This window comes from Vigna angularis, chromosome 10, assembly GCF_016808095.1.
Source record: "Vigna angularis cultivar LongXiaoDou No.4 chromosome 10, ASM1680809v1, whole genome shotgun sequence".
Taxonomy (NCBI): domain Eukaryota; kingdom Viridiplantae; phylum Streptophyta; class Magnoliopsida; order Fabales; family Fabaceae; genus Vigna; species Vigna angularis.
In genome coordinates this window covers 22,950,348-22,961,813 of record NC_068979.1, presented here as the reverse complement: position 1 = coordinate 22,961,813, position 11,466 = coordinate 22,950,348, and the positions used below count along the sequence as shown (strand labels likewise).

General features: G+C 32.3%; 1 protein-coding gene across 1 annotated transcript; it reads right to left on the bottom strand.

The window, feature by feature from the left end:
- Window positions 1–860: 860 nt before the first annotated feature.
- Window positions 861–8,349, bottom strand: LOC108345940 (uncharacterized). Its single transcript, XM_017584804.2, has 4 exons — window positions 7,648–8,349; window positions 2,432–3,040; window positions 1,759–2,047; window positions 861–1,180 (listed from the first exon to the last, which is right to left on the bottom strand). Exons 1-4 carry the CDS (start codon window positions 8,248–8,250, stop codon window positions 1,146–1,148), a joined length of 1,536 nt encoding a protein of 511 aa, XP_017440293.1. The 5' UTR covers window positions 8,251–8,349; the 3' UTR covers window positions 861–1,145.
- Between the last annotated feature and the right edge of the window lie 3,117 nt (window positions 8,350–11,466).

The window sequence follows — 11,466 nt, the reverse complement described above, 5'->3', positions numbered from 1 at the left end:
GTTAATATCGTATCACCCACATTAACACATCCTGTCAAATTTTGTGTTAAGTGACGTATAGTTCTTTTGAAAATTACATTGTGACCTTTGGAGCAACTTAAAATTAGAAACGTTAATATTTTAACATCCATTAAATATAATAAATTAAATAATTTGATAACTTAAATAATAATATTTTAATTATGTCTATTTCATATTTTTAATTTGATTTCATTAGACATATTGGTATATTATTAGAGATATGGTAAAGTGGATGTATTGTTTTTCGATGTGTTTTATTTTCTTGAAACTAATTAACGATGATAGGTGCGAGATTGTCAGAAAAGGAAAGGAGAAGGGGTACTGTATTACGATACAAACAATGGGGAGAACTTAACAAGGTGCTTCTCACTTCTAGTTTGTTGTCTACCATTTAACAAACACTAATTTATAAAATATGTTGTTTTCCTCTGCCTTTGAACTTTACACCATTCATGGACTTATGTTCTTTCACTCGCCTTCAGGAAAAGTTCTACATAAGAAATAGTGAATTTTTTTATCTAAAAATATATGCTTCTAATTTCGATTTATTAAGCTTTTGAATTGAAGTTGAATAGATATGATGAGTGAGTAATGCATTTGGACAACCAGAAGTGAAACAAAATACAAAACCGCATTCAAACCAAGACACACATGTTCAAAGCCAACCTGGTAAATATTATTTCAAATTTTTTAATAAAATCTTTAGATGGCAAAATATATTCTAATAGATATTCCAAAAAAGGTTATATTATACATCGATATGAATATTCTTATAGATATTCAAATATGCATGCACTAAATCAACAAATTCCATCAAGAGAAACAGAAATGAACTCCGATTAAACAAATGCTGCTATATTTCTGAAGAATAAAAATAATCTTCTATCGGTGACAAAAAATTGTGAACTATTTACATGTCGCAGTATCGCCATAAAATTACATAAACCGTCAAACAAAAATATTCCCCTAATCCACATGCTTCTTCCAAGGACCACGATGAGCTATGCTTAATGAAGGCAATGGACTATAACATATTCCTAAATACTCAATACTTTCTAGGAAAACTCACGGTGGCTTCAATGGGTACTCATACATAGACTTTCGTTGCAAAATTCATAGGCTTCTCACAGTAAACCTTCTGCCTCTAAGTCTCTTGCCACTGAAAAAGAAAAGGCATCAGATGTTAAGGTACCGTGGTAGCACTTCTGTCAGTTAAAATAGAGGAAGATATAGAAATTGGAACAACACTTTTTTAACACTCAACAAAAATATATGATGTAGAAATATGCAATGCAGTCAAACCAGTATCGCCAAATTCTTCTCAGAGTTTTAGTCATCAGCAAGTTGCATAAGAAAGGTATTAATTATTAGTTGCATAAAATTTACGACATTGAGGAAGCTTCGCTTAACTACTTGGTCCACCACGCTAACTAAAGCTTCCTTCTAATTACTTGGTTCTCCGCACTGCAAAACATTTTTCTATGATTGATGTTTGAATTATATGAGATTTGTTTCTCCCAAAAGAAAAGTAATTTTTCTTTTGCTTCTATGACGAAACATCGTGATCATATCTAAATACAATTCAACCAACGATTTTGAAGAATATGTAAAACAAGTTTACAGAGTCTCCAAACTAATATTTGGAGTAAGTAAACTTTAATCCAAACATTATACGAAGTGAACATCTAGAAGAAAGAGATACAATAAGAAGGAATCAGAAACAAGAAGAAAACTGACCATTTGACATGGGAAGAACCAAAACAACTCGCATGGTCACGGTGTTTGGTGGAAGCTGCAAGCGAAGAGGATAAAGCCTTCCATTCAAAGGACTCCGATTACATACAATGATTCCCTCTAGACCTGTCTCTTCCTCAAACTTTCGAGTCAATTCTTCAACTCCATTCCCTTTGAAAATCAAAGAATAGCCCTGCGAACCTTCATCCAACACCTCCCCGTTCTCTTCAGCAATATTGTAGTAAATAATCCGCCCTTCCATCTTCTGTGACAAACCATTCAATTCATTCGACTGCAAACAAAACCAACCACAATCATCACCCACAACAACGACAGGAAGAGGCTATGTAAAGTGACAACTTCAGTATTTTTAAGCCTAAAAGGAAAAAAAGTGCTAACAAATAATTATAAAGCATCTGTGAATCGAAACTGTAAAGTTTATATGAAAAATATTTCCAGTAACTACAATCACAACTTCAAACCTTGACATGGAAGGACATGGAATTGATCAGGAATTTCCTTCCATGTCAAGGATTATGTGAGGAAACTGCAATTGCGAGTAAAACTTTGTCCTTGTCCATATTGCTATGGTAAAACTTCTATGGAACAAAAGCACGTGCATGTGAATTTTGTTCATAAAGACAAAAACATAACTTTACCAAGAATCTCATAATACCTGTTGCCTTGTAAAGCTGGCAGACAATGATGGTGGTGGGGGAACCGGCGCGCTGGCCAGGACTGGAACAGGGTCGGAACCTGGCAACGGGGGAGCAGAGGGTTTACTGCTATTCGCCGGAGAGTTGACATAAATCTCGACGACCTCCACGTCCCAGAGGATCCAGTCCTGGGTGGCGGTCCTGTGAGGAATATCGTGCGTGACGGAGTTTCTCCAGGGCGGCACGCCCCCATTGGCGCGGAGGAAGTTGCCGTAGCGAGTCTTGAGCCTGACGCGGCCTCCGTCCTTGATGGGCTCCCACTCGACGGAGGAGTCGAGCCTCTGAGGGAGGGTCTGGAGGACCTTGTGGCCCGTCATGCCCAGGAGGAAGTTGATGTTGGAGGCTGTGAGGTATTTTCCGTAACAGCTTTTCAGGCGAATTATGTTGTCGTATTCGGGAACGTATTCGACGAGCCAGCGCGCGCTCTTGGAGGAGCCGTTGCGGCCTTGCGTGACGGACTCCTCGTCGTCCTCCGCCAGCAAGTACTTGTCGTGGTGGCTGCGGAGGCGCACCGCCTTGGCGCGGTGGAAGAAGTCCATGCCATTTCTGAACTTGTTGGAAGTTATTGCCTGCATGAGTAGTATGTAATGTAATTATACGATGAGAAGATGAGTATTCAGTGACTGGGAGAAATGAAAGGAGATGGGTATTTATTCGGTAATGAAACTTTTACTATCATTATTTTTATTATTGTAATGGTTGTGGGTAAGAGTTAGTGTGCGTGACTGGTTGTTTGAACATTCAACTGTCCAGGATGAAGAAAGGGAAAGAGGGAGTCAGCAGTGGCGACTTTTCAGGGACAACGCGTTTGGCCCTATGCATTACGTGGCGGAAGCGTCTAATCCGATTCATATGTTTCAGTTTCAGTTTTCGTTCCGTGTTCTGCATCTCACCACAAATTATTGGTCATTCGCGTGTGACTTTTCGTAGAAATTATTACGTCATCTCAGCATGGCAAAATGCTTAATCCAGTTCAGTTTCTTAGCCTGGAAATCAGACCTCGCAATTATTGAGACCAACTTCAGCCGACTTTAAAACATTGAATTCAAGTAATACCTACTCAAATTATCATCTTATCTTATGACAGACACAAATTAAGTATACCACAAACATTTTCAAAGTGGGAAATATTCCAACTAATTTCCAACATACCCTCACTCTTGCTTTCTAACACACCACCGTGTTAACATGCCAATGGTTATTTCCATGAAAAATATAGAAAATAGTTTGGTAACTATAGAAATTTATTTGTGTAATTGAGTTGATGTTACAATTGCTATGATAGCGGTTTTTAGCGTTAAAAAAATGTTTTAAGTGGATTTAGAATTATTATTTTTGTAATCACCAATGAAGCACATGTTTTAATCAATTTCTCTTTGCACCCATCATAGCTTTAGGAAAAACAATTTCCAGAATAGGAGTGGGTGAGTGTTTTCCAGGAAAGTGTGTGAGTCTCTTTCGAAAAAGTGTTTCCGAAATTAATTTATTGCAGTCTGAAAAATAAAATCCAGAATGATGGAGTATAGAAAGAAATTTGATGGGTTACATGAAGAAACAGCCGAAGGTACAAAGAAAATGCGCAGCCGAACCCAATTAATTTTTTACCATTGCAGTGTAGTTGAATTTATGACTCGGCCAACTTAAACAGAATGATTCAGTGAGACAGTGAGGATTGGATTGGATATGCTATGCCAGATAGGATGAAGTGATGACTCGGCCTAATTAAACTCAGTCACTATCGGTGACTCATTTTTGGATATGTATGGAACTTTATAGTGTGCGGTTTGGCGTCTTTCATACAAAAAAATTGAAAATAGAGAATCAAAATGATCTTCCACTGGAAGCCACACTACCAAAACCTCAATCCAAAAAATATAATAAAATATCAAATAACAAAAGCATAAAGGAACTTAAGAGAGACAAGAAGGAAAAGAAACAATACGTGGTGGGGTGGAAGCTATGGAGATTGGTATGGAGACAAAAGCCACTCAAAAGTGTGAAACTAACGTCTACACAAGGTGTCTTACACAAATAGACAATGTTATATTGAAATGATTGGTCGTAAAGATAAATAAATTGTTGTTAACTTTGTATATTCTTCACTTTCTAGTCCCAATTACTACTGAAAACCCACCCCATTCAATAACTATATTCGGCTTCTAGTCCTTGTCAAGACAAAAAATATGAATGTGTACTTCCAATCCCATTCCCCTGCGAATGAATATGCGAATCCTCAAGATTAAATTAGATGAAAAACGCTCTCTCTGTCTTTCTCTGTCTCTCTCATAAATGCTATATCCATATATCCTGACGTAGACGCATGGGTCATAATAAGAATAAGTAGGGTATAGAAAACTTCAGTTAAATGTTATATTATCATCTTCAAGTTGAGATTTAATTTTTGTTAAATCATAAGATCAGGAGTATACACTTTTGATCTTTTACGAACCAAAAAGAGGGAGGGACAGGAAGAAAACAATTGACCGAGGTAATTGTAATTCTCTCCCACACTTAGGGAAACATGTTGAGACAACAACTTTGCCATATGGTAAGATTCATTTTAACAAATATAGAAAAACGTCAAATTTACACTACAATTTAGATGGAAGAAAAGACAAAGACAAAAAGAAAAGGTTAAAGTAAATGAAGAGAAAAATCCTATTATTTTGTAAAAAAGGACTAATGTCAAATTGAAATAACAAAAAGATCTTTCTACGCATGTGGACTCGTTCCTTCACCAATTGTTAGTAGTGCGTTTACTATTTGGACTTTGGAATGTGAACGCATTTGTTAATGTGTGAGTTGTGTGACTACATTTTCGTTGGTGGAGAAGAGTTGGTGAAGGGAAGAAGCAACATATAGCACCTAAAATTCAACCAAGTGGCAATCAATTGGTAGTGGAGGACTCTGATATGGTAATACAGTGATGAGACTATAAGACCCTGCTTGTGAACGTCCAAAATTTTCATTGGACATACTCGAAAAACAAATTAACATCCATCCTGAAAGCTAATTGTGGCCACACGTATTTTGATGGAAACCGGAAATTAATCAAATAATCGAGTTTTTCTAGGAGTACGTTAACAAAACCCTTCTTATATAGACCTAAAACACCCAGTCCAGTGTTTTACTTATGTTAACAAACCCTTTTCATGCATAGACCTAAATTAGCCAAACACCTAACTATGTGTCCATTAGTATCCCGGAATGGGAAAGAAAACTCGAGAGGAAGAGATATAGCTTCACTCACGCTAGCAGAGATGAGGTGTCAAACTATTTATTAAATGAGTTAAGACTTTTTCAAAAATTTATTTAATTAAAAGGACTGGACTTCAGACTATTCAAATAAGACAATCTATTTACCTAAATAACAATAATGACCAGTGATGATGATAATAATAATTTTGGATTGTAATCTTTTGACACGATATATTATTACTTTGTGTAAAGACGACTAATCTATATCAAGATAATGTTCATTAAATTCTTAAGAGACAGTTTTAACTCGTTTAAGAGATATTAATTACCAAGCAGACTTAGGAAAACTTTAGAATTAAACTAGATTTTCAAAAAAGTTAAGACATAAAAACATGTTATATTAAATAAGTCAAGTCTTAAATATTTCAACTTCTTCAGGACTGGTATATATCAACCTTATAAAATTTAACTTAGTCCATCTTTCAAACTTATTAGAGATATCAATCTGAAATGTTTGGTTTAAAATATGCTTTTGATGCTTTATTGATTCAATATACTTCAAACACATTGTTAGTAAAAACATTACCCAATCATCTAGTATAAATTGTAATACAAAATTTGTTTATTGGAATGATTTCTAATTGATTAATTTTGTGAATCTTTTATATTAGCCATACATAAAAATTATTATATTTATTTTGCATTTATATGTTTATTTAATTTGTATTCTTATAATGATTTATTAGATACAAATTAGAGTAATTTATATCTTCAATATACTGATCTATCGAACATTCATTTTATGCCAAATAATAATTAGTTTAATAATGAATACAATTTAAATAATAAAAATATTATTTACTGGAAATAAAATAATTAATGGTAATGATAAAAAATTAAAACAAAAAATAAAGTAATATATATATATATATATATATATATATATAATAAACAAATAAAATTATGAAAAAAAAAATTAACTAATAAAAAACCAGTTAATCTAAAATTTATGTGGAGTTCATGCGTGCATAATTATGTTTTATCAAATGATTATAGAGTTTGTATAAAACACATAATACCACACTATTCGCAAAGTGAACTTACTGGAAAAAAATAAGTTAAATATATTATAGTACAATTTTAATATTACATATTATTCTGAATTTATTTGTATATTCAGAATCACTAAATAATAATGTAATTTTAAAATTATTAATTCTTACAATTAAAACTAAAAAAGAAAGCATTTTTAGGTATATTTTAGGAAGAAGAGTGGCAATGAATCACGTTAGTCCAAAATGTTGACAGTTACAACATACTTCTTAGTTATTTTTGTTTTGAAGCGCTTCAACTAAACCTGGTCAAGGGAAAGACCAAACACGGTGTGAACGCTTGTTTCAAAGAAATAAGAAAGTCATTCAGTTGAACTATAGTCTTTTATAATCTACAACAAAGAAATTTCCTGAAAATTCTGAAGTATTTTTTCCCCTTTTAAGGTGTTGAAGTGTAATGGTTAATGAAATAAATTTTATCTTTTAAAAAAAGTATTCACTACTTATATTTCTTTTATTACTTTTATAATTGAAAGAAGAACTAAATCTCCTATGATTTAAGAATATGAACAACCCAAATATCACTCTCTATATATTGTTGGTTACTTTTTAATGGTTGAAGCGTAGACTAAAAAGTTCAGATATTTTAGTTTACACATTTTATGTTTATTTATCCCTATAAATACAATGAACTATTATTGTAATTTTTATTTATTTATTTAAAAAAAAAACAACAACAAAAAACAGAGGCCCGAGAACTAGTTTTCTATGTTAACTAAATTAACGCGTTTCTCATTATTAATTTAGCCAATATTGTTACTTAGAATCATTTGAAAAACCTCACTTCCTCTCAACGAAAAATTCAACGGACAAAATATTCACGCAAAAATCGCTAAAGGAATAGTCGATGAACGAGAAAAACGCACCTGCAGCATCAGGTTCGAGTTCCGCCTCGCCGGCGGCGACTTGAGGGAAAAAACGGACATCGGCGACGCTGGTTCCGAATCGACGGAGAAATCATCGGAAGCGACAGACGAAACCGTGCTGTCGCACAAATCATCCACCAACTCCTCCACCGCCTCCACAGTCTCCACGTCCCACAGAACCCAATCCTTCGTCGCCGAACTGTGCGGCTCGTCCACCGTCACGCTGCTCCGCCATGGCGGCGTCCCTCCGTTCGCGCGCAGGAACTTTCCACTCCAGCTCATCAACTTCACCTGGAACCCGTCGCGTGTCACTTCCCAGTCGTGCTTGAAGTCCGCGCCGGGCTCGAAATCCCTCTGGAGCACCTTCTTTCCTGTCATCCCAAACAGAAACGGCGCCTCCGTCGCCGTTAAGTATCTTCCGTGGTAGCTCCTGAGGCGTACCTTTTTGCTTTCTCCGTCTGTGATCTCCTCTACCGTCCACCGCGCTCCCCGGCCGGAGGCCTTGCGGCTCTGGCGGACCTGGCTGCCGTCTGCGTCGGCCACGAGATACTTGTCGAGGTGGCTCCGCAGCCTCACCACGTTGGTTTTGGTGAATAACTCCATAGCGTGTCGATCGATGAGTGATGAAGCTGAAAACGAGACTGTAGATATATATGGATTGTAAATGTGAGAAACAGAGAAACAAAGAAATTATAACGGTTTGTGTATATATATATAAGGAAAATGTTTTAGACAAACGCCCTCCTATAACACTTTAAAAAATTAATATTTTTAATGAGTTAGTAATTATATTATATGTTTATTTTAAAATAAGAAAATGTTATATAAAAGAAGTGATTCTTATATATAATTGTTATATTAAGATTAATTTATATATAGTTTATATATAGGTTTTTATTATTTTTTTGGTTTTTAAATGTGCATTTAAAAAGGAACACTAGTCAAACCTTTAAATAAATAATTTTTTAATGGTAGTAATTGATTTTTGACATAAAAAAATTTATCTTTAATGAATGTTGTAAATATTATAAAACAAAATTAACATATCATATTATCAAATAGATTGTTCTTTCATTATCTCCTATCCTAATATTAAATTTTCATTAAACAAAATCATCGATCATTAACCCTTGCATGTTGCCCATAATACCACATGTAATACTCTTTTCATTATTTACTTTGTTTGTTATTCTTTCCTTTTGTCAGAAGTTTTTTTTTCATTGTTTTTTCTCATTTTCTTTCTTTGTTATGTTGTTAGTTGTTTTTTAAATCAAAATTTTCATATTTGATGTTTCAAACATTAAATATTAAAAAATAAATTTTAAATCTAACTCAAGTGAATTTTAAGTCTAATTTAACTCCACAAAATTGATTTAGAAGATGAAATTTATATTGACTTACAACGGGTAAAACATATATACCTAACAAACAAAAAACTCATTAAGATGGATTCTAACTCATGACTCAAATATCATGTTAAGAAGTGAACTTTAAGTTTAACTCAACCTCACAAAATCAGTTGTAAGGTGGGGTTTGCACCAACTTATATATTTTAAACTAGCATTATCTTTAGTCGATGTGAGATTAATAATCAATGAGGAATCAAACCCTTTAAATACTATGAATAATCTCCAATACTAGAAGGTTTGAGAATTTATCTCATTACCAGAAGGTAATGAAACTCATTGGTTGTAAGTGAATATTTAAGACTAAAATGGTTTCTAAAAGTAATGTGAAAAGGTATAAGGTTTGTCTTGTGACGAAGGACTATGCTCCAAAGGAATGGATTGAGTTTAAAAAGACTTTCTCTCTCACTTCATTGAAATATTCTTTTAGAAAAATCATGGATTTTACTACACATTATGATTTGAAGCTTCATCAAATGGATGTCATGACGACGTTTCTCAATGACTACATTGACGAGACGATTTATATGGTAAAACTAGAAAATTGTATCAAGAGATTCAAAGAATATAGTTTTGCAGAGTTTAAAACCCAAACCCGAGAGAGAGATGAAATGAGATTGAGATTTAACAAAACAAAATTAAAAGGAAAAACCCTAGACTTCACAACTAGGGCTCCTCATAAAATTGGGGAAAAAAATGTAGATTAGGATCCATGTAATTAAGGGCAAAAAAACTTAATTATAAATATAACATGTTATGATACCAATTGTTATATTATCCACCAAAACCAAATTAGTTATCAATAAACAATCAAACTCTTTCAATACTATGAACAATCCATAACATTTCATAAAACAGTATTCAAAAGCATAAATGGATTGATTATTAGAAACAATTATTTGATTTTGAAACAGTAGAACGTCTTAAATTCACTTTTGATTTTCTCTTATAATAGGATAAGAGAAAAAGAAAAAATATAATATGATGTGCTTATATATGAGACCATAACCTTATTATGTAACCTCTATCAGTTACTTTTTCTTAAGTTTTAATATTTTTAATTTGGTCTCTCGTCAAATTAAAATATTGTTTATAGTTTCTATACAATTAATCTTTCATTGATATATATGTCATTAATAATTGATTTAACTTAGATCACTTTAATAATTTGACTAATAAAATTTAATGACCTTAACTCATTTAATTTATATATACATAGACACACTAGCAATCATTTTCTTTATTTATTGTAATTTAAATGTATTGAATACTTTATGTTAAACATAATAGACACTACTACATGGCTTTTGAGTTTGAAAATTTGATCATTAATATACTCGTTAATATAGTACATAATACACACAAATATATGTAAGAATGTGTATTATTGTAGGTTTGCAGATGTTGGATTCTTAAACAAATCATACCCTTTTATAAATACCAATTTCATAAATGGAATAGTTTTGAAGATAATAACCATGACAGTAATGTTTAATCTATCTGTTATGACATGCCATTTAGATAAACATCAATATATAGTAAAGTTTGATGAAACACAATCATACACAGATTAAACTTCTAAAGTCCTTTTTATTGATACTTAAATTGTTTGGAAAGGTGTTGAACAAATTGTAGGACTAAATCCTATTTGAATATTTGAACTACATAAATTACCAAAAGTTATCCAAAATAGTATTTTACTTGCTCAAATCAAACCTCAAAATCAACTATTATGTTTATTCAAACCTTTTGATACTTTTTCATCATATATATTCTATTTAGGTGCTCAATACTTTTTATCATTAAATGTCATTTAGGTCATCTTGAATTCTGTGTTGGTTAAACAAATAGGCACATTTATTGTTTTTATAACACTTTCAACTCACATTATAGGCAATGTTTAATTTTAAGTTGGAGAAGTTGTGTTTCCTGTGAACAAAATATTTTTAAAAAGTTATGCAAAACTATAATTGATACTAAGATTATGACTATAATCGACTTTCTATGTTGATCAATATTATAATTAATATATAAATTTAATCCCATATACAATTCTTTATGTTTTTGCTATTATATGATATAGATGAAAAAAATTAACATGAAAAATTCAATTTATTATTTCACCTGTATTTATGTTTATTTGGATTTAACCATCATAAAAAATAAATAAAAATTAATATTATTATTAGCCTAACTTAGAAAACGTTAATTGTGACACCAAGGGAAATATATCAATAGATTTAGAAATAGGGGTTTTTGAATAGAAATTTTAAAAATATTTTGGAAAGTTTGTGTAAATTAGACCTTAATGTGAATATTTAAAGAGCTTTAAAACTATTTTATGAACAAGTTGAAAAAACTTTTAAGACTATGGTTAGAAGAAGTAACTCAAACAATACAAAATATAAAAAAA